This window comes from Peromyscus leucopus, chromosome 1, assembly GCF_004664715.2.
Source record: "Peromyscus leucopus breed LL Stock chromosome 1, UCI_PerLeu_2.1, whole genome shotgun sequence".
Taxonomy (NCBI): Eukaryota; Metazoa; Chordata; class Mammalia; order Rodentia; family Cricetidae; genus Peromyscus; species Peromyscus leucopus.
In genome coordinates this window covers 122,239,381-122,263,668 of record NC_051063.1, presented here as the reverse complement: position 1 = coordinate 122,263,668, position 24,288 = coordinate 122,239,381, and the positions used below count along the sequence as shown (strand labels likewise).

Below are 24,288 nucleotides of genomic sequence, written 5' to 3'. Positions count from 1 at the left end.
GGTCAGGTTTAGTACGAGATGTTGTTCTAAGTGCTACCCATAGGTTAAGCCTCATGAAGCAGCAACTGTGATCACCCAGTGTGCACAGCAGGAACTGAAGATGCAGAGCGCTTTGGCTTCAGTAATTTCCCCAGAGCCTGTTTACCAGTGAAGCAGGGATTAGAACCAAGATGCTTTGACTCCAGAGTTTGCCTTTGGATGTAGGAGGGGCGTGGCATCAGCCCGCTTGCCTTTCATCTATTTGTTATTTATTTATGGGTGTGTGCGTGCATGTTTATGAGTGCTGGCCTGCATGAGGAGGTCAGAGGAGAGCTCAGTGTTGATCTTCACCTTCCACTTTGAGACAGGGCCTCTCTTGTTCTGTCTGCAGCCTGCTGCCCTGAGAGCTTCCGGCCCTTCTCTGATCTCCGCCTCCCGTCTCCTGGTGGGGTGTGCTGGGATTACAGACTCTCGCTCCACTGTGGCTGGCCTCTAGTGGGTTCTGAGGACCTGCGCCTGGGTTGTCAGGCTCCTGCCGTGGGTGTGTCAGACACTGAGCTGTCTTCTCCGCCACCATGCAATTTTTAAAATGATCCCCATATTGTGCTTCAGGGATCGCTCCTGCTCTTTTGATGTTTACAGAATGTCGGCCTGGAATTTCCCTGGGTTCACTTTGATCTTGGGAACTGTTCCCCACCCCCACCCCACCCCCATGTATTGGTGATAATTTCCCCCCTCTCTGATCCCATCTGCTCTCCATCTTCTAGGAACTTCACACCATTCACGGATTGCTGCTGGCTCCTCTCCTGCCTCTTCAGCCCTGTTTTATGGGTGTGTCCTCTGCCTCTCTACATATTTGTACATTTATTTAAAGACACCTGGTGCAGCTGAGAAGTGTGCAAGCTGTCTGCCATCTTGACCCAGTTTTGCGGTGTTTCCCTTTATTCGTGGCAGGTTGCTTATTTTCTCTTGTGGCTCAGTGTACACAGCACAGCGTAACAGCTCCTTCGGGAAAGATGATGGAACGCCTTACCTTGCTGGTGCGTGCGAGTCCACCGATCAGGGAAAACTGATCGGGATCGTCAAGAATCTCATTTCTACTGTTGACACAGGAGGAAGGCGCAGACCAGCATCACTTGCTCTCTTTTCTTCCAGGCTAGTGCTTCTCCACCTTCCTCATGCAGAGACCCTTTAATACACGTCCTCGTGTTGCGCTGACCCCAACCGTACAATTCTTTCATTGCTGTTTCGGAACTGTGATTTTGCTACTGTTGTGAATTGTAATGTAAATATCTGATATGCAGGATGTCTGATATGTGACTCCCATGGTGGTCACAACCCACAGGTTGAGAGCTGCTGTTCTAGACAAGTAAATCAGAATGAATACAATGTATGTAAATACAACATTGAGTTCAGGATTGATGGGGAGAGATAGCTAAGCCTATTTATTGAGACAGTACATGCACACAGGGAGTGAGTGATGTCTATAAATACATGTCTTGATATATTTTAGTGAATAATGTGTTCACGTAAGCAGTTCAAGGCACAGGTATTAGGGGCTGGGGACACGATGCAGTTGGTAGAGTGCTTGCCATGCAGGTGGGAAGACCTGAGTTCAGATCCCTGGCTCCCACGAAAGCTCACATGGTGGCACCTGCCTATCATCTCAGTGCTGGGAAAGTGAAAACACACACGTGGGGCCCTGGGGCTTGCTAGCATCTAGGGTAGCTGAATCAGTGGACTCCGGACCAGGGAGAGGCCTTGTCTAAACAATAATGAGGAAAGTGACTAAGACTCTCCTCATTGGCCTCTGACTGCCACATGCATGTGCACCTATGCACATATGCATACACCACACCCACATCCACACAAAGATGTCGGTTCTATACACACATGCATACACCACACCCACATCCACACAAAGATGCCGGTTCTACCAGCACCAAGATGGCTCCCTTAGTGCCATAACTTAGTAACACTGATTTCCACCACTAACTTCTAGTATATTCTATTAAAAAAGATTTTGTGTTTTGACTGTTTTGCCGGCGGCATGTATGTATGTGTGCCATGTGCAAGCTCGGTGCCCTCAGAGACTAAAGGTAGGTGTCAGCTGCCCTGGAACTAGAGTTACAGATGGTTGTGAGCCACCATGTTGGTGCTGGGAACCAAACCCGGGTCCTCTGCAAGAGCAGCAGGAGCTCTTAACCTCTGAGCCATCCCTCCAGTCCTAGACATTCAGTAGATTCTACTTTTGACTTATGGACTAGAATAACATAGCATGTTCTTCTTTATATTTGGACCGTCTGTCGTTAGACTCACAGAGCAGAAGAGTCATAGTCTTAGAGTTTCTGTTGCTATGATGAAACACCATAACCAGAAGCAACCTGTGGACCCTTCCAATATCAACCTTCAATCAAGAGAAAGCCTTACCAGCTTGCCTCCAAGCCCAGTCCTGTAGAGGTCTTCTCTTGACTGAGATTCCTTTTTCCCACACAGCCCTTGCTTGAGTCAAGTTGACATAAAACTAGCAAAGTTGACCACTTGTCAACTCAGCCCACAAACTTACCACTTATTAAGTCTTAACCTCCCTTTTCTTTCTTATCCCCCAAATCTTTATTATCAATATCACAGTATAAAACATTCCAAGTTTTAAAGCTTCTGCAGTCTTTGAAAATTCAGACTTTTTAAAGGTCCAGTCTCTTTGAAACATCAAGGTCTCTTTCATTTCTCTAAAATATCCAAAGTCTCTGTAAAATTCTAAAGTCTCCCAAAGGGGAGAACAAGGCCACAGTCACATCAAATCCAAGCAAAACCGAACTTTAACAGTGTTACAAGTTGGGCCAGGTGGTTGGTGGCACATGCCTTTCCAGGACTCAGGAGGCAGAGCCAGGTGGATCTCTGTGAGTTCAAGGCCAGCCTGGTCTATGAGGCGAGATCTAGGACAGGCACCAAAACTGCACAGAGAAACAAACCCTGTCTTGAAAAAAACCAAAACAGTGTTACAAGTTGAGTGCTTGATGTCTAGGAGCCACTCAGAGGCTCTGGAGGGCCCTGGGAGCGAGTTGCCTTTATCAGGCCTGCCCTCCAGAGCCCCGTGTCAAGGCTCAGGCTGGCTTCCTTCCAGGGCTTCTGCTGTCCTTGGGGGTTGTCTCATGCTATTGCCATCTCCAGAATGCTGGGGTCTTCCGCTGCCCCTGAGGCTGCACCTTCCCATGGTCTCTCTTCAAGGACTCCAGCTACATCACGCAGTGCCAAGCACAAATTCTCTCCAGAGCCCCTTCTTTCATTCAAAATCAGTACACTACCAGGTCACCTGCCAGCATGAGACGCAGCCTCAGCCCCCTCTAGACTCTGGCTTCTGTGTGCCAACCCTAGGACAACACATCTCAGAGACTCAATCAAAGCTGATTCTTCAGCCCCAGCTGACATTATCAGTTGTCCCAGCAAAGCAGAAGTTTTCCTCCAGTGGTTTAGGTCACTTGTTAATCCCAGGTGACCAGACACCACAGAGTTTTAATTCAACATCTCGAATGTCCCTGGTAGAGTCTTTAAGGGACTCTCAAACTTCTTTCTGAAACTTCACAATCCAGGCCTCCGCCATCTGCATTTCTCTCAACTTCTCTTCAGCCTCCCACACAGAACAGCACACTGGGCTCTGAGCACTCAACGGCTTTCCAGCCCCAAGTTCAAAGGCTACCGCAGCCCTTCCAAAAACACACGATCATATCTGTTAGCGATACCGCATGACTTGGCACAGCTTCCTGTCTTAGTTTGGGCTTCTGTTGCCGTGATAAAACACCACGACCAAAAACAACTTGGAGAAAGGGCTTATTTCAGCTTACAGTTCCACACATCACAGTCTTAACCCCAAGGGAAGTCAGGACAGGAACTCAAACAGGGGAGGAACTTGGAGGCAGGAGCTGATGTAGAGGCCATGGAGGGTGCTGCTTACTGGTTTGCTCCTCATGGCTTGCTCAGCCCGATTTCTTATGGAATCCAGGGACAGCCGTCCAGAGGTGGCACCAACCACAGTGAGCTGGACCTTCTGATATCATCCACTCAGGAAATGAACGGCAGACTTGCCTACAGGCCAATCCTAGGGAGACATTTTCTCCATTAAGATTCCTTCTTCCCACATGACCCTAGCTTGTGTCAAGTCAACACAAAAACTAGGCCGCACAATGAGCTCCCTTGATGAGACGTTTGTCTGCAATCGACTCTTGTCGCCCGAGACCCTCTGCCTTTTAGCTCCTGTTCCGTGCCGTAGTGCAGACACAGCAATGGTCCTCTCACTTGTTCACCCTGCTGCAAAGGACATTTGCGCTGTTCCTGGGTTTTAGCTCTTTTGAACAATGCTGCTTCTATATGAATTTCTGCTGGTGAATTCCTAAGCGGGTAATCGCTGAGTCACAGAGTGTAGTGGTTTGTAGACTGGTGTATTCATCTTTGGTGGATGCCGCCAAACTGTTTCCCAGAGCTGTTCAGGCAATGTGGACTCTTACCAGCGACCCATGAGTATTCTGTTGCTCCATTAATCTCAGGGAATACTTGTCCTGACATTCATGTTTTAAAATAGTGTTAGCCATTCTGATAGCAATGTCGTGGCACCTCATCATGGTGTGATTTGTATTTCAGTGATAACAACCAAGGTGGAATATTTTCATATGCTTATTGGCCATTTGGGTATTGTCTTATTGTACCTGGGCTGTCGCAACAAAAATACCACACAGTGGGCGATTAAACAGACATCGGTTTTTGAGTTCTGTGGCCTGTGGAGTCCCTAGGAAAGGCACGTGAAGTGTCTGGCCAGGGGCTGCCTCATGGTTTACAGATGGTCAGCTCTCTGTGTCCTCCTGTGGTTGGAGAGAAGAGGGTGTCCTGGGGTTTCCCTGATAAAGAGATGCGTAGCACAATCCGAGAGGTTTTATCCAAGTAGAACCTCACCCTTGACCCACTCTCTCCCAAGACCCCACCTCCTAACATGACCACTTTGGACATTAGTGATTCGGTATGTGCATTTTGAGGAGGCACACCTCTTTTCCCATCCCCTCTGCTGTGGTCTCTCATTGGACAATCCTAAGCTCCAGTTTTTGTGTCTTGCTGGCTGTGGTGGAGTGACAGTCTCTGACTAGGTCCTTAGCCTTATCAGTGTTCTTGTGCTGTTTTCTCTAAGCCTCGCCCCTGCGCCAGCAAGGACACGCTACAAGCACCCAGAGAAAAGGGAACAGCCTGTCAGGGTCACTTCTGTGTGCCTTTCCTTGTTTCCCAGAAATGTGGCCTCTTAAATCCTGGTTTCCTTGGTTACAGTGTGCTCTGCAACCTCACGGGGGAGAGATGGCGGGCGGCTCACTCCAGGCTGGAGCTTTCTGCTCACCTTCTATCCTGTGTTACAAGACAGGAAGTCTTCCCCCCCCCAACTCCCCCCCTCCGCAAACAAAGAAGCACCTGCACCCCCCCCCAATTCTCTCCTTCCATCCCTGGCCCCTCAGCCTCCGCTGCGCTGGAGCCTCCACAGCCAGCTTTAAGATTTGCAGTTTGAAGAGCTCATAGACCGACCCTTCTTGCTCATCCTTCCGCGCGGTTGACGAGCTGAATCTTGCCATATTTTCTCAGCTGATGGAAGTATGCACAGCAGCGGAATGGCAGAAAGAAAAGACCGGGGAGCCGGAAGAGAGGGTGAACATCGCTGGGGAGCACTGCTCTCGGAGATTTATCTTGACGTTAGACGGCAGACACTGTCAAGTCCGTCCAACACGTCCCTTGAACACCTGGAAGTGCCCATTTAAAATCCCCTGAATGTGTTTTTGTAGAGAAGTCTTTTCACTTTTTGTTCTTCCTGTCTTTCTAAGTCTATGTAGCCTAGAGCTTTTCTCCAGCCCTCTCCCCTCTCCACAGAGCTCTGGTTTCAGACACACATTGGAAAACGTACTATGTAGGAACAATTTCAAAAACCCCTATGTAGATGTTTGGCTTTTTTTTTCTTTCATTTTTCTGAGATTTTGGTTTTATTGTTGTTTAGTTTGTTTTATAAAAAATGAAGAAGTGGGGGCTGGAGAGATGGTTCAGTGGTTAGAAGTGCATACTGCTCTTGCAGAGGACCTGAGTTCAGTTCCCAGCTCCCTCATCAACACTCCAGCTTTAGGGAAGCCAATGCCCTCTTCTGGACTCAGAGGCTGCCCCCACTCACACAATTAAAAAAAAAATCAGTCCTTTTTTCAAAAAATGGAAGAGATGGAGAAGTCCAGATTTCTATGAAAATGCACAGAGGGCAGCCAAGGCTATGATAATCTTTACCGCTAACCCCTGATGCATATAGATGGAAACCCCCACACACAAGCTTTGGTTTCCCAGGTACATTTCTTTCACAGCTTGTCACTGCTCTCAGAGCCCTTGAAAGTGGTTTTCAGTTTCCTATTTCTGATGTGACTGTAGCTGCCAAGTTGGAGCTAGACACGGTTCCATCTGATGATGTCCCGGGCCTCCTGAGGCTGGTCTGGTTGATGGTCCAGGCCTCCTGAGGCGGTTCTGGTGGATGGCCCGGGCCTCCTGAGGCGGGTCTGGTTGATGGCCCGGGCCTCCTGAGGCTGGTCTGGTGGATGGCCCAGGCCTCCTGAGGCAGGTCTGGTTGGCAGAGTTACGGTGTTTGTCTAGCCCAAGTCAGATGCATGCTTTGTGGTGAGGACGCTGAAGAAGCTGGGATTCCAAAACGGTCCTTTAACAGGTCTCACCATATAGTACCTGTCATCTCTTGGATTACCCTGTCCATCTGGTTCTTTTCCAAGGGTCCTTCCCTATGATCAACTTGACTGTGATTCTGAAGTTCAGATCTGTTCCTACACTTAACCTGCTTAAACTCCTCACTGCTCAGAGTTAGGAGTGGCACATGACCTGCTGGCCTGTGTGACTGCCAACCTGCGTGACTGCCCGCCTGTGTGACCGCCCACCTGTGTGACTGCCCACCTGTGTGATGTGACTGCCCACCTGTGTGACTGCTCACCTGTGTGACTGCCCACCTGTGTGATGTGACTGCCCTGTGTGACCGCCCACCTGTGTGACCTGCCCACCTGTGTGACTGTCCACCTGTGTGACTGTCCGCCTGTGTGACTGTCCACCTGTGTGACCCCCCCATCTGTGTGATGTGACTGCCCACCTGTGTGACTGCCCACCTGTGTGACTGTCCACCTGTGTGATGTGACTGCCCTGTGTGACTGCCCACCTGTGTGACTGCCCACCTGTATGACCGCCCACCTGTGTGACTGCCCACCTGTGTGACTGTCCACCTGTGTGACTGCCCACCTGTGTGACTGCCACCTGTGTGACTGCCCACCTGTGTGATGTGACCGCCCACCTGTGTGACTGCCCACCTGTGTGATGTGACTGCCCACCTGTGTGACCCCCCCATCTGTGTGACTGTCCACCTGTGTGATGTGACTGCCCACCTGTGTGACCTGCCCACCTGTGTGACTGTCCACCTGTGTGATGTGACTGCTCACCTGTGTGACTGCCCACCTGTGTGACCCCCCCATCTGTGTGACTGCCCACCTGTGTGATGTGACTGCCCACCTGTGTGACTGCCCACCTGTGTGACTGCTCACCTGTGTGACTGCCCACCTGTGTGACTGCTCACCTGTGTGACTGCCCACCTGTGTGACTGCTCACCTGTGTGACTGCCCACCTGTGTGACTGTCCACCTGTGTGACTGCCCACCTGTGTGATGTGACTGCCCACCTGTGTGATGTGACTGCCCACCTGTGTGATGTGACTGCCCGCCTGTGTGACTGCCCACCTGTGTGACTGCCCACCTGTGTGACTGCTCACCTGTGTGACTGCTCACCTGTGTGACTGCCCACCTGTGTGACTGCTCACCTGTGTGACTGCCCACCTGTGTGACTGCCCACCTGTGTGACCCCCCATCTGTGTGATGTGACTGCCCACCTGTGTGACTGCCCACCTGTGTGACTGCTCACCTGTGTGACTGCTCACCTGTGTGACTGTCCACCTGTGTGACTGCCCACCTGTGTGACTGCTCACCTGTGTGACTGCCCACCTGTGTGACTGCTCACCTGTGTGACTGCCCACCTGTGTGACTGCCCACCTGTGTGACCCCCCATCTGTGTGATGTGACTGCCCACCTGTGTGACTGCTCACCTGTGTGACTGCCCACCTGTGTGACTGCCACCTGTGTGACTGCCCACCTGTGTGATGTGACTGCCCACCTGTGTGACTGCCCGCCTGTGTGATGTGACTGCCCACCTGTGTGACTGCCCGCCTGTGTGACTGCCCGCCTGTGTGACTGCCCGCCTGTGTGACTGCTCACCTGTGTGACTGCCCACCTGTGTGACTGCCCACATGTGTGACTGCTCACCTGTGTGACTGTCCACCTGTGTGACTGCCCACATGTGTGACTGCTCACCTGTGTGACTGTCCACCTGTGTGATGTGACTGCCCACCTGTGTGACTGCCCACCTGTGTGACTGTCCACCTGTGTGACTGCCCACATGTGTGACTGCTCACCTGTGTGACTGTCCACCTGTGTGACTGCCCACATGTGTGACTGCTCACCTGTGTGACTGTCCACCTGTGTGACTGCCCGACTGTGTGACCTGGCCATCTGACCCTTCTCATTTGGGGTTAGTCTTTAGTACCGTCACTCTTTAATAATGCTGCCTCCTTACTAGATCTGTTAATGTCATGGCTTTGTCTATCCTCCCCTCTTCCAGAAACACTACTTCCTGCCTGGTGAAGTAATCAGCCTTCTAGGCTCTCTTCTGGAACATCCTGGGAACTTCCCTATATCATTTGCCCCATTCCATGTGGTTTCTCGTGGCAGGTTCTGCATCTCTCTGCCATGGAAGCGTGCTTATTCAGTGGTTACGTGGCTGGCTAGGCCTCCATCATGGTGTTTCTAACATACTGTATTTGCACCTTTGGCAGACTACCTAAGTTGGGCAATTAGTTAAAGCATGTTGTGTCAGTTTGAAACATTGGGTTGCAGTGCTGTAGGTTTGTTGGTTTAGGCTGAATGATGTGAATGATGCTGTATTGATACAAAGCACAAGCTAAAGGACTTTTTCTGTTTTAAAAGTTACCTGGTGACCTTTAAACATGGCTTTTGCTGCATTCCTGGGTTTTCATTTGTGTGTATGTATATCTATCTATCTATCTATCTATCTATCTATCTATCTATCTATCATCTATCTATCTATCTATCTATCTATCTATCTATCTACCTACCTACCTACCTACCTACCTACCTACCTACCTAACTATGGCTCACTATGTAGTCCTGACTGGTTTGGAACTCACAGAAAATACCCTGCCTCTGCCTCCTGAAAGTCAGAATTAAAGGCATTCCTAGCCCTAATGTTTAAATATTTTTTTTTTTTTTTTGTGTGTGTGTGTGTGTGTACATGTGTAAAGGCCAAAGGTTCATATCATGTGTCTCCCTTATTCACCCTCCATCACTGAGGATGTCTCACTGAGCCTGGAGCTTTCCAGTTGTGCTGACTGGCTGACCAGCAAGCCCCAGAGGCTCCTTTTGCCTCCCCGGTGCTGGAGTCACAGGCTCTCACTGCTTTGCATGGCTTTCCGCAGGTGCACACCACTTGACTGGCTTTTGTATGGCTGCTGGGGTTCAAACTCAGGTCCTTGTGTCTTTACAGCATGGTTTTTACTAATGGAGCCATCTCCCTAGTCCCCAGAATTCTAAACTTTTGTCCCTATCTATTCACTTTTACAGTTGATTCCTACTCTACTTGTACAACACACACACACACACACACACACACACACACACACACACACACACACACACAACCACCACCCAACAACAACAAACATAACCCAAATCACATACCCATATTTTCTGTGATATTGATTGTGACCTGGGCATGATCTTTTTTTTTTTTTTCATGTTCTGTCTGTACTCCTGAAGAAAACACGTTTTTTAACTTATTGGCTGAAAGGGTACATATTTATATGCAATATGCATACATTTGATCAATGTTAATGTGACTATTCAAGCCATGTATCACATATATAAATTAATGCTCTTGATAGATGCAGTATCATTATGATTGAATTGTGCGGATTGCTTCTTTTATTGTCGGCCTGAGATCCCAATCAGTGCTTTGCTCAGAGAAATATTTCCTGTCTGATATTGTTAAAAGTTTTATTTGGGTTAGTACTTTCCTAGTATGTATATATTTATCTATTTATTTTTAATATTTCCATATGTTTTGCTTTAGATGTGACTCTAGAAACTTTTTGTAGCTGAGTTTTCAGTAGAGTGCTCGCCTGGTAGGTACAAAGCCCTGGGTTTGATTCCCAGCACCACCAGTGAAGCAAGAAAACCCCTCCATTACTTGATCCTTAATATAGTGATCTTAATCCACACCTTGATTGGCCCCTGGGACTTACTGTAACTGTCTTACTCTTCCACTGGCCATTCCTTAGCTTCCTTCTGAACACTTTTTCTTCATTTCCTTTGGTTTGAATTACATGAGATCCTTACCCTTGTGTTGGTAAGGACACCACATCACACCACACACAGCCTTTCTTTTAGAGCTTTGTGCTTTCATAGTTAACTATTAATTGTAGAATGAGATGCTTCTTGTGGTGTTTGAAAGAAAATGGCCCCAAAGGCTCATAGGGGGTGGCATTATTAGGAGGTGTGGCCATGTTGGAGTAGGTGTGGCATTGTTGGAGGAAGTGTGTCACTGGGGGTGGACTTTGAGGTCTCAGAAGCTCAAGTCAGGCCCAGAGTGGCTTTCTTATTCTGCTGCCTACAGATCTGGATATAGAACTCTCAGCTCCTTCTCCAGCACCATGTCTGCCTGCATGCCACCATGCTTCTAGCCATGACAATAATGGACTAAACCTCAGAACTGTAAGCCAGCCCTAATTAAATGTTTTCCTTTATAAGAGTTGCCATGGTCACAGTGTCTCTTCACAGCAATAGACACCCTAACTAAGGCACTTCTTATACATTATTTCACCATTGTCTAAAGTTACAGCTGTGTCTTACCTGGTGAACACATGGACTTTGTCATGCTTGACATGCCTGCAGCTCTGCCCTGTCCTCACCTTTTGATCCCTCTGGGGTTTGTATGAACACAGACTTTAGATTTTTCTTGGTTCTTTTTACTGGATAGTTTAATTTATCTCAAGACTGTCCACTCCCATCACCTGTTTCTTGTATACCACACTTTCCCTCTTGGTTTTGTTTCTATTTCCTTGAAATAGCATTTTAGCCTTATCTTTTAGTAGAGGCTGCTGTGGATGATTGATTGACAAATAAAACGCTGATTGGCCAGTAGCCAGGCAGGAAGTATAGGCGGGACTAGCAGAGAGGAGAATTGGGGAAACAGGGAGGAGGAATGGAGGAGCCGCCAGCCAGCCGTCCAGGGAGCAACATGTAAAGGTAACAGGTAAAGCCACAAACACGTGGTGACATACAGATTAACAGAAATGGGCTGAGTTAAGTGTAAGAGCTAGTCAGTGGTAGGCCTGAGCTAATGGCCCAGCAGTTTAATTAATATAAGTTTCCGAGTGATTATTTTATAAGTGGTTGCAGGGTCCATGGTGTTGGGCAGGACTGGAGAAAACTCCAGCTACAAGAGACTGTGGTAGCCTGGATGTCTTTATTTTGTTCTCATTTTAAAGAGACTCGAAGGTCTCGGTTTCCATGGTTCCGAGCTCTTGACAGCCATCCTCCATGCTGTCCTGCGGCTGCCATAGCGGAGGAGAAATCTGTGTCCACACACTGCTCACGTTGTTTGTTCGTGTCCTCGTGGGCCCCAACGCATGTAGTCTGGGAAATTTTATTTTTGAGATCTTAATACTAATATTCAGCTTTCTAAGGAACTTGGGTATATCTTCAAAACTAAAGATTTGCATCTTTGTGTAATAGGAAAAAAAAACCTACTCTTTGTTTTTTTTTTTTTTTTTTTTTTTTCTGAGTCAGGGTTTCTCTGTGTAGCTTTGTGCCTTTCCTGGATCTCACTCTGTAGCCCAGGCTGGCCTGGAACTCACAGAGATCCTCCTGCCTCTGCCTCCCGAGTGCTGGGATTAAAGGCGTGCGCCACTACCGCCCGGCAAAACCTATTCTTAAATAATTGATTTTTTTTCTTTTTTCTTTTCTTTTCTGGGGTGCCTTTCGTCTTTGAGCTTTTCACTTATTCTCTGCTCTGTCTCGACTAGTTCATATTTCATTAGAAAATAAAGTGCTTTGTCTTTTTTTTTTTCATAATTCTCTTAAATACCATCCAGTTGACTAGTTCTTGCTCAGACTCTACCCAGTCTGGTGTTTACCCTTGTCCTGGTTAGTCTGGTGTTTACCCCTGTGCCTAGTTAGTTATTTTGTCAAGTTGGTACACGTCCCATCATCTGGGAAGAGGGAACCTCTATTGAGAAAACACCTCCATTAGGTTGGCCTGGAGGTAAGTCTGTGGGCATTTCCTTGATTAATGATGGATGTGGGAGAGTCCAGCCCACTGAGGGGGTGCTGCCCCCGGTCCTGAGTTCTGCTTCAGGGCCTTCCTCCAGGTTTCCACCTTGAGCTCCTGCCCTGGCTTCCTGCATGAACTGACTGTAAGTGAGAGGCTGAAATCAGCCTTACTCTCCCCAAGTTGCTTTTGGTCATGCTGTGGCAGCAATGGAAGCCCCACTGGGACAATCCCATTCACTGAGATTTTCATGACCAGACCATTTTTGTTGTTGTTGTTGTTTTTAAGACTTCTAAGTTTTAAAAATAGGTCTTTAAAGTTTTGTTATTTTGGATGATAACAATCCAAACAATTTGTTAATTAAAATTTCCCTCACATAATGATTTTGACCATGGCCTAAACATTCATAAGAGGTCTTTATCACCTTGTTTCACAAAGCTCTTGTTAACAATGGATTCATGCTCTATTGTATAATCTTTCTGCCTCTCTTTCTTGGTGTTATATTTGTTTAGGATGTAGATCTAGCATAAATAATGTTGGAAAAATATCCTTTGCCCTTCACACCCTCTCTGTGCTGCAGGGAGCTGGTGATTGTACTTTCTCCCCTCTGGATGCCCAGGACCCTCTCACAGCTTCAGTCTCTTTCCTGTGGCGATGCTGTGGGGATCTGCTCTAACCCACAGGGGTGGGGTGCAGACGGCCAGACCCGACAGCAGAGACTGGCTTGCATCTGAATTCCTTTCCCGCCCTTCTTTGCTTTCCTCTCCCCAGACCGTAGGCAGAGCACTCTCATTCCACACTCTCATTCTGTGGCACACTCTCAGGTCCCTTTTCATCCAACAGGAGCCAGAGTCCCAGTTTCCACATCTTCCCCTGTGTGGGGACAAGATGACCTCTTCCCCTGTGTGGGGACAAGATGCCCAGCAGGTCTGAGCCTTTACTCATCATGCTGTGTTTGAGTTCGTTTTCAGGACTAGGAAAAGATTTATTTGGATTCTAATATTGCTTTTTCTTTCTGATCTTGTTTTTGATATTTAAGTTGTCATTTGTGTTTATTCAGAACATAGGGAATGAATTAAACTGAAATTTATATAGTCACCTTGACGACAAGTGAAGCTTACTTGAATGTCAATGTTTAGAGTTCAGTTGGGTTTCCCTACAGTGAGGTGAGGTGACCTCTAGGGGTCCTAAACATCTTCAGAATGTGCGTATCACGGTGTCTTAGTCACGGTGCTCAGCACACGGCAGGTGCTGGATGCGCAGGGCTGTGCAGGGATGAGGTATGGTGTATGGCTGTATTAGTTACTTTCCTGTTCCTGGGATAGAGCACCATGAGCAAGGATATTTATAGAAGGAAGGGTTTATTTTGGCTTATGGTTCCAGAGAGTCCATAACAGCAGGGGAGAAAGGGCAGCAGGTAGCTGGAGCAAGAGAGATCCCATCTTCAAGTGCAAACGTGGAGCAGAGAGAGCAAGCTAGGTTGAGGCTATGAACTCTCAGAGCTCACCCTAGTGACACACCACTCCAGCAATGCTGTACCACCTCCCCACCCAGCACCACCAACTGGGAGCCAAGTCTTCACTTCCCCAAACCTGTGGGGGAATTTCTCATTCAATGGTCAAGTGACTTAAGTATCTAATGTCATGTATGCATTCCTACTTACTATCTCAAAATAGCTAAATGTCCTGGGAGAATCCAGGTAAAGCAAATGAATTGTCACAACTCTAACCCGTGACTCGTACTGAAAACAAAACCAGGCATTATCTCTTTCCAAATAAGAAAGGAATGGAAACCACATTCATTCTGGTCTCAGAAGTAGAAATGCTCCTTTTCTGTATGCCTCACCATGCTCTCTGAAAACAGAGCTGCTGTTACCCAACCAAGAGAACTAATTGAGGAGGTTTCAGGTCTAACTCTCAACACTAAATGGATATTATAAGATCAGAATCCGTGCATGGGGCTCTCTAGTTCCACAGTGAAGGAACTGTAGACAGCCATTCCAGTCATCTTTTACTGCGTTACACACTTACCCCAACCCAGGTGTGAAGGCTCCGCTCCCTCATGTGGTCTTTCATTCTCCTACAGGCTGGCCTAGGCCTTGACCACTGTGGATTCAGAGAATGTCCAGACGTGTCTATAAAACAGGTTTATAGCTATAAAGCAGTGGTTCTTGACCTTCCTAACACTGTGACCCTTTAATACAGTTCCTCATGTTGTGATGACCCCCCAGCCATAAAATTATTTTCATTGCTACTTCATAACTGTAATTTTGCTAGTCATGAGTTGTAAGGTAAATATCTGATATGCAGGATAGATATCTGATATTTGACTCCTGTGGGGATCATGATCCATAGATTGAGAACCACTGCTAAAGTATCTGACGCCAAGTTCAGTAGTCACATAGCAGAGCTTATACCCCGTTTTGTTGACCAAAGCAAATGGAGATAGAATGGGCGTCCCTGTTTCTCAATGGGCAGAGCTAAAAAGCATGGCAGCCACTTTTGCAATCTCCCATGGCAACAAGATAGAAGGCCAGAGATTGTGTAGCCTCCATTAGAGACTCAGAATATTACCTCCACAGTTAAGAACCAATACTTGAGGTGATTTTGCTCCTCACTGTTTGGTGTAGAGCATAGTCTCATGTATTCCTTTGAGAGTCACACCTCATACTAAGGGTTGGGATGGGGCTGTCTGACCCTGTCCTCAGCCTGAAAAGTGAGAACTTCTGTCAGGTGGATTCTCTTGAGGAACACCCCAAGCTTAGTGTTTAAAACAGCACTGTTTGGGGGCTCAGGCTCTCGGGGCTGGGGATGTGGTCAGCAGATGAGACTCTCCTGCGTGTTCCCTCAGCTGTGGGTCAGCTAGGTGGCTGTGGTTCTGGAGAGTGAGTGGCCAGTTGTGATGGGGCGGCAGTACCTGTGCGTGTGCGTGCGTGCGTGCGTGCGTGCGTGCGTGCATGCGCACCACAGTACACATGTAGAAGTCTGGGAGCAACTTAGTAGAGTTGATTTTCTCCTTCCCCCTTACATGGGCTCGGGCTAGAACTCGTCATCTGGTCTGCCTGGCAAGCACCTTTACTGTCTTGTTGTCCCCTGAGAGTTTCCGTAAAGGACCTGGTTTAAAATTCAAACAACAGAACCAAGATAATTCCACGGTTTTTTGTTTTACTAACTTCGGAGAAAGGAGTATAAAGAATCCCTGTATAAAGCATTTTTTTTTTTTTTTTTTTTTTTTTTTTGCAGCTGTTTAGTGAAAAAATAAGTGGTGCCGAAGGAACGAAGCTAGATGAAGTATTTATGGACATGGAAAAGGTAAGGCTGTTCTCACGTGTGAATGGTTAGAAAGGAGCTGTCCTGGCCGTGTGAGAAAACCTCCTCCTGTGAGGAAGATTACCTAGAGTGGAAATACAGAATGTTCAAATGCAAGCATGAAATGCACAATCCCGAAGGCAGGACCTCCATGCTTCCCAGCTCAAGTCAGGCCCTGGCTTGAACCACAGCCACTCTGGGCATGCTGAGCAAGGAAATGGGATGTGACTGACTAGTTCCCTCTAGTGGTCAGAAGTCAGAATGCATAGAAGGCAGGCCTTGGCTGCAACTCCAGGGCCAAAGTAACTCATTGTGCCCCGATGTCTTGGAGAGTCAAGTATTTCTGGGACAAGGTTTTCCGATAGATAGCAACTGATTGATCACTTGGGAATCTAGGATGCTGTTCCCATCTGTTTCAGCAGCTGCACGGCAAATACTTTTCTGCCATTAGAACCAGCAGAGTGAACCCGGATAAGCTATTTTATTTTATTGTAACTGTGAGGCTTTCAGAATCATATATGCAGATGGAATAATTTAGAAGTGCATCACTGGCTTGACGTGTCAATGATGGACTGTAACATGCCAGCAGAGGACTGTAGAATCCATCCCTTGTCATGTCCCCTGGTCGCCTATCTGGAGAGAGCTTCAGTGCAGACAGAGCTGGGTCCACTGCTCAGCTCCCTCCCCTTTGTCTTGGGCCCTTTGAGCAGAGTCTTGTTCTGATAACTCCCCAGACCAGAGAGAGAGAGGCCTGAGTGTGGTCAGCAGTGCAGGTGTAGGGAAGCCCAGCTCTGGGCTGTGGCCTGGGAGGGTGGCGTTTTTGATGTATATTGGACCTGGCCAGCCTTCCTCCAGGAAGGTCCCGTTTTCTACTCAAGAGGACTACAATTTCTAGAAATGTTAAGACCCTAAGAAGAAAAGCTTATTTTGTGTTTGATTTTGAAAAAAAGAATCTCTGCAAATTGAAAACCACACCAACATTTTAACATCATTGACACATCTGACATTGATTTTTAAAATTTCTTAATATATAAAGATAGGACATATGCTTCTTTACCATCGAGATTCTTCAATTCAGATGCTCAATTTAAAAACAAATGTCAGGAGGTACGTATCGGGGCTTTTAGAGTCACGGGCTGTGCTCCAGCAGTCCCGACAAGCCAGGCTCAGACACCCGTCCTCAAGAAGCCAGTTAAAGAGATGAGTAAGAGTGAAAAGCAGAGGAAATCAGTTTACTAAGTGGAGCCACGTCAGCATCGAGAAGGGAAACACACGAAGAGTTCTGTGTGAAATGAGGTTCTGATTTCAGTAGTGATACCGGGCAGTGCTGCTCATTCCTTTCAGGTTCTTTGGGTGCAGTTAAAAAAGGGATCATGGACTGGGCTATAGGGGAAACATTTCTCAAAGTGAAATCCTAGAACACGGTAATCACAGGGAGGATAGCTCCAGACTTTGCATGCTTGGATCCTCAGAACCGGCTGGAGAGATGGCTCAGCATGTAAGAGCCCTTGCCCCTCTTGTGGAGGACCAGGATTTGGCTCCCAGCACCTACTCAAACACGGTGGGAACCTGGAGGCAGGAGCCTATGCAGAGGCCACGGAGGAGTGTTGCTTACTGGCTTGCTCCTTTTCATGATAGATCTGCATAGGACTGGCCATTATTAACTACACAGCACAGTCAATATTAGGCTGTTTTGAAATTTCCTCTGCCATTGCCATTAACCCAAAATTCTTCAATTTAGCCTCAGGCAGACTTTTCTGAGTCTGAGAAAACAGCCGCATTCTTTGCCAGCATATCACAAGAAGGATCGCTAGGCCATTTACTAATATCCCTCCCCTCTGAAAGTTCTTGAGCCAGGCCCCCACAGTTCAGATCACCCTCAGCACCACTGTCCTCCATGCTCCTACTGAAGCCCTGTTAAAATGTCTAATAGGGCTGGGTGATGCTGGCACATGCCTTTAATCCCAGCACTTGGGAGGCAGAGGCAGGTGGATCTCAGAGTTCCAGGCCAGCCTGGTTACAAAGTGAGTTTCAGGACAGCCAGGGCTGTTACACAGAGAAACCCTGTCTCAAAGAACAAAACAAGCAAAAATTCTCAATTGCTTTTTAATCCAAAATCCAAAAGTGTTTCGTATTCCTCCAAACAAAAGCATGTTCAGGTTTGGAGGAATATGAAACACAGCAATACCCCAGCCCCTGGTACCAACTTCTGTCTTAGTCAGTGTTTTACTGCTGTGAAGAGACATCATGACCACAGCAACTCTTACAAAGGAAAACATTGAATTGGGGTGGCTTACAGATCAGAGGTTTAGTCCACTATTGTCATGGCAGGAAGCATGGCGGCACGCAGGCAGACATGCATGGGGCTAGAGGAGCTGAGAGTTCCACATCCCAATCTGCAGGCAGCAGGAAGAAAGACAAACATGGGGCCTGGCTTGAGCATTTGAAGCCCTAAAGTCCACCCCCAGTGACTCACTTCCTCCTACACGGCCACACCTCCTGATCCCTGTCAATCAGCATCACTCCCTAAGGACCAAGCATTCAAATCTGTGAGCCTATGGGGGCCATTTATATTTAAGCCCACCACATCAACTTACCATGTTTAAACCAAAAACTGATAATGTGATGAGAGTTGACGTGCTAATTTGTCAGACAGTTTATGTCTGTCTAAAATTGGATTTTCCTGTGTAGGAATGTGGAGTTTTAAATAGTCTGTGTTCTCATAAGGTTTATCCCTTTTTAGGACACAGTTTTTGTATTGCTTTTGTGAATGGGATCTCCTTTTCCTTTTTTTTTTTTTTTTGGGTGGGTTATTGATGGTCTAGAATAAAATGAATAAACTCTATGTTCTGGCTTTCAATTTTATGTTAATTAATAACCAGCAATGCAGGAATAGCAGGACAGTGTTAGTCTTAATGTGTAGAGAAAATGCTGGTGTTAACATCTGACAGAGCATGGTGGTTGTCTTACTATCACCAGGATAGCTTCTAACGTATTACATTATATTAGTATCAATATGCATCGTTATATTATGATACTTTATCTAAGCATGGTTATTCAAGTTCACACTGTAGGCTCATGTCTAGTCTTAGTATTGAGAGTTCTCCTAGTGTCTCTATTCATCAAGTATAGTCATAATGTATCGAATATTTCTAACTTACTCACATTCATTTTAACATGATAAAGAAAAGCAAATCAGTGATCTCCAATGTCACTGAGAAGAGGTGATTTCTCAGTCACAACAGAGAAGAGATCACCTCTCCCCAGGATGTTGAAAACATCTGTTTTGAAATCACCACAGTAGGCTGGAGAGATGGCTCAGTGGTTAAGAGCACTGGCTGTTCTTGAGAGGACCCAGGTTCAATTCCCAGCACCCACATGGCAGCTCACAGCTGTCTGTAACTCCAGTTCGAATGGATCCGACACCCTCACACAGACATACATGCAGGCAAAACACCAATGCACATGAAATACAAATTTAAAAAATCACCACAGTGGTGTTAGAAGCTAAATGAATTGAAAATGTTTGTTGTTGGTTCTGGGACTTCAAGAATTTAAAATTCGCTAACATTTTTATTTTGTCTTGTTCTAAAGAAAGTAGATATTACCAGTAAGGCTGTTGCAGAAATCCTTTCCAAAGCCACAGAGTATCTCCAGCCCAATCCAGGTAATGTCAGAGCGCGTCTTGAAGCACTCCCTTGCCCGTTTGTGTCCTTGGACTCTGGTGACCCCGAGCCCCTTTGCATGTGTGTCCAAATAATGAAATTCAGTTGTGGACTGTCCGGGGACACAGTGTGCCTGTCGTGAGTCCTAGCTGATGGGGACAACAGGCACTCGGTTAGGATGGAGTGTTGGTCTCAGTACAGGCATCCCTCAGTGGACATCTTCTTCTCTGCTATTCTGTATTCTTCAGAAACCCACTGCACATTTTAGAAATGTTTCCTTGCTGGGTGGTGGTGGTGCACACCTTTAACCCCAGCACTCAGGAGGCAGAGGCAGGTGGATCTCTGTGAGTTCAAGGCCAGCCTGGTCTACAGAGCGAGTTCCAGGAATGGCTTCAAAGCTACGCAGAGAAACCCTATCTCAAAAAACAAAACAAAACAAAAAGATGTTTTCTTAGTTATCTTTTCTTAATTAGCAAGAGTCCTCTATCTTGTTCTAAAAGGTCTGTGTATTAATCTGAAAGGGTCTCACTGTGACCCCAATGCTGAGGTTGAGGCACGACCTTTGGTGGAAGCAGTGTGGAAAATTCGAACATCAGCTTCTACACAGGCCTTCATCCCTGGGTCCCAGACAGTGGTTGCCACAGGCTGATGAGAATCAGCAGAGGCCGCCCAAGCCTTGTGCTTTTCCTCTTAGGATTTGCTCTGGGAGTCACTGTGAGTCCCTCAGCTATAGGAATCAGAAGACGCGCACGCACGCGCGCACACACACACTGACCATCTAAGAGCACACTTTCAATCAGATCGTCCAGGGAGAATGGTGTGTATAAAAAGGGCTTTAAAGTCTCAAGATGGTGATAGCCCTAAAATTCCCAGTAACACGTACTTTGTCCAGCCTCATCAGTGACTGGAGTGACGAGTTCCTTTCCTGACGTATTAGCCTACAAAATTACGTAAGCGTTGTCTCTATGTGAGAGGCTTTCTAGGCTCTAGAACACACAGTCAGGCAGACTCCACCCTCCAAGAACTGACATTGGAATGGAATAGGGAGCAGCTGGCTATCAGGAAAAAGTATCCCCTGGCCCGAGACCACTGGTTATCATGAAGATGAGGACTGACGTACCAGCACACCCACTCTGACGGGGGGCAGGGAGGGAAACCTGTGTGTGTGTGTGTGTGTGTGTGTGTGTGTGTGTGTGTGTGTGTTGTTTGTGTGACTAAATTTGTGTGGCTGGGTGATGCTTGGGGGTTTGGAGACCTGCAGGATAAGGGATTAGAGAGGAGATTGGCAAGGCTTGAAAGGCTGACACCATGATTGCTACTCTAGGGTGTAGCCAGCAGCCCAGCAGGACCAGCTTCGAGATAGCTGGACACACAGAATCCTGAGCTCACCCCAGACCAACTGAATCCCGAGTTACCTGCTTATATGGTCAAGCTTGAGGAATACTTGTCTAGACTACATTAAATATAAATGTCATAGATACCACAGCTGGTGCCTTGGATCCTTTTAGCTTGGTATTTAGTTCATAGTCTCCATTTCCCATAGATGCTTGCCATTTTGTCAAATCGGCCAGCCACAGTCCATTGATTACACAGTAGGATTCCTGCTGTACTTTACTTGACAGACATTTTTGGGCTTTTTAGAGGTACCCTGAAGTCTTCCTGCAGCCTCTCTCTTTCCTGGCACCACCCCAGAGTTTATCCGAGTCACACTGTATAGGTGTGACTGCACACAGTGAGGTGCAGGAAAGGCAGATGTTTTCTGGGGGTCTCTCAAGTGCCCATGTCAACACAGCATGTGGCCCAGATGTATGAGTCACTTTCCCATTGCTGTGACAAACACCATAAGCAAGGCTACTTATAAAAGAAAGTCTTTTAATTTGAACTTACAGTTTGAGAGCGTTACAGTTTCATGCTGGTGGGGCAGGGTCATGGTGGTAGGAACAGCTGAGAGCTCACGTCTCAAAAACCATAAGCAGGAGGCAGAGACCACACTGGAAATGTCTCTGGAAGCCTCAAAGCCCACCCCAGGAAGATACTTCTTCCAACAAGGCCACACCTCCTAATCCTTCCCAAATAGTTCCACCACCTGGGGAAATACTCAGACATCTGAGCCTGTGGGGGGTGTTCTCATTCACAACCAAGTGCTAGAACTAATAACTGTTCAGTGCTTAAGTTAGAGACAGAAATTAGGTGGGAAGCCACAGCTGCCCACTACCTCCCCAGGGAAAGCGGCTGAGATGCACCTGCACCTGGGGAGACAGGGCAGCGATACAGGTCACTGTTCACTGGGGTGGCATCTGCCTCCCGCCTGCGTGCCCCAGACCTGTTTTGTGACCTCGTGAATTCTCCATTTGAGTCATTTCTTGGGGAGCAGAGTGAGGGGGTTGATGACCGTCTGGCAGCTTTTGACAGCCCCCACCTCGGTGGTTCCAGTCTTCACTTACATTTGTCCCCCGCACAAGTGGCTGCACAGGTAGGTGTCAGGGTCCAGCCCCAAGTGTTGAAAATGTCACACGTTGGAGGCCGCCTTACGGCAGGCACTTGTTAAGCACGGCACACTGTGGTTCAGAGACAGCACGGTCTGTAATGTCCGCGGTGGTGTGACTGTGCCAGAGTGCCGAGCGCCCCCACGCCTCACCCCTGCGAAGGCTTTGGAAAATCCTGTCGGAGAACGATGGCGGGTCTCGGGTGCTTTGTCTGGGAGGGCCTTGGTGCTGGAGGCTGCGTCTGTTGAGGGCTGTGCGATGGCCCCTGCGCCTCGTCACTTTGAGGAATTACAAATAACAATGTTTTAAGCACACAGAGCTAAGCTGGGGATGCTGAACACCATGTCGAAGATCCGAGGGCAGGTGAAGGCCACCGGCTACCCGCAGACGGAAGGCATGCTGGGGGACTGCATGCTGAAGTACGGCAAGGAGCTCGGAGAAGAGTCCGCTTTTGGTGGGTACCCCGGCCCAGCCGGCACTGCGGGAACACCGGGGTGGCCTTGGCTGGTCCACAGAACCTGTGTCTTTGCAATGTAATGGTTTTACATATTAGCAGAGTAGCATATTCATTGGGGGTGGGTTAGAAACAGGTCAGGACAATGCTTGTATGGGTAATCCCATCCCCATGGGTTGGCTCCGTTAAACTGTTAGATAGCCTTTGTATCTCTTGTTCACTCTCCTATATTTTAAAGATTAAAACACACTATACACACATATATCCTAGATCTCTCCCTCTCTATTTATTATTTATTGACTTTCATCACCCCCTCCAACTATGGCATGACATGTCTAAGTCTTTTTGACCCTCTCTTCTCCCCCCCCACTTTCCCCACCCTGCCCCTCTCCTCTGGTCCTTGCACTTTTCTGCATTCTAGCATGCATTCTAGCATGCACTCAAGCATGCATTCTAGCATGCATTCTGTTACTGTCTTCACCCTTCCCATTTGAGATCTCTTTTTCTCCTCTATGGTCCCTTTACAGTTTTATGACCTAAACCCATATCCTTCTCTCTCTCTCCACACACACAACACACACACACACACACACACACACACACACACACACACCACACCACACACACAACACACACACACAGCACACACACAACACACACACACAGCACACACACACACACATACACACACATACACTAAAATAAATAAAAAGCTAGGATCTGCATATTTGTCTTTTTAAATCTGACTTATTTCCCTGAATATATTTCCCAGAACCACCATTTTTTTTTCACAAATTTCATTTCCCTTTCCAGCTTAATAAAATTCCATTGTGTGTGTGTACTACATTTTCTCCATCCATCTGGATAGACTGGTTTGGTTTTGTTTCATTTGTGGACAAGATCTCATCATGCATCCCTGGCTGGCTAACCTTGAACTCTGTACCTTCTTCTGGTGCACACGTCTTTGTTGCCTTCATATTCCCAAGCTCTGAAAATTCTGTAGATAGGAGAGGATGTGTGTGTGTGTGTGTGTGTGTGTGTGTGTGTGTTCGTGTGTGTGTGTGTGTGTGTGTGTGTTCGTGTGTGTATGTGTGTGTGTGTGTGTGTGTGTGTGTGTGTGTGTGCTGTGTCATCCTCTGGTGTCATCCCTCAGCAGCCGCCACCGTGTTTTGAGATAAGGTCTCACACTGGAACGGGGCTTGCCAACAGTCAGGCTAGGTTGGCTGGCCAGGAAGTCCTGGGCGCCATCTAGTCTCCACATCCCCGGTGCTGGGCTACAAGCACACACCATCACCCCTGGCACGGTGACATATACATAGAATCCCAGGACTTGGGAGAAAGAGGCAGGAGGATTGTGAGTTTGAGGCCAGCCTGAAGTACCTGGGAGGATTTGTCTCAGACGGCACCAGACAAAGGCCGTGTATTTCACTCCTAAGAGAGGGTCATAGTGTCCATATGGCAGCGGCAGTGTGGGCTTTATTTTATTCCAAGGTCCAGTGGGAACACAGTAGCCAATTTTTCTTACCCTGAAGGTCATCCATTGAGAAAACAGATGAGACCCTGGGATGGAAGGACACTGTTGCTGTGTACCTGGCCGTGATGACAGGCCTGTGGCAGCAAACAGCTGAGCTGGCTATTGGAAGGGACTCCCATGGTGGGAGAGGACTGATTTCACCAGGGCTGTGGGAGAGATGGACGGTTGCTGTTTCCAGGCAAGTCTGGTCTGCAGAGGCTCTTTGCTTTGTGACCCGTGCTTGGTGCCCCATGCCTGACTCTTCTAAAGTGTAGAGAGTAGGCCATGCTGTGGTCTTCAACAGCACGACTCTCGGTGTGGAGGGGGATTACAGATTGTGAGGAGGTGAGGGCCAGTGCTCAGGACATTGTCACCGGCTTCTTGAAGAGGGGGTGTTTGTGTGCGCATGTGCACAGGTGTGCCTGTTCACGAGTGGA

The 24,288-nt window shown here is 47.6% G+C and overlaps 1 protein-coding gene across 5 annotated transcripts in view; it reads left to right on the top strand.

Moving 5' to 3' along the window:
• Sh3gl3 (SH3 domain containing GRB2 like 3, endophilin A3) overlaps positions 1-24,288 on the top strand; it is a 136,062-nt gene that overhangs the window by 72,794 nt on the left and 38,980 nt on the right. For 4 of the 5 annotated variants that reach the window (XM_028873806.2, XM_028873807.2, XM_037197799.1 and 1 more), the window contains exons 2-4: positions 15,668-15,736; positions 19,328-19,400; positions 22,195-22,338. In XM_028873806.2, coding sequence (XP_028729639.1) covers positions 15,668-15,736; positions 19,328-19,400; positions 22,195-22,338 — 286 coding nt within the window. Of the gene's footprint in view, positions 1-15,667; positions 15,737-19,327; positions 19,401-22,194; positions 22,339-24,288 lie in introns of those variants that run through there. The other variant, XM_028873808.1, reaches the window with a different exon arrangement.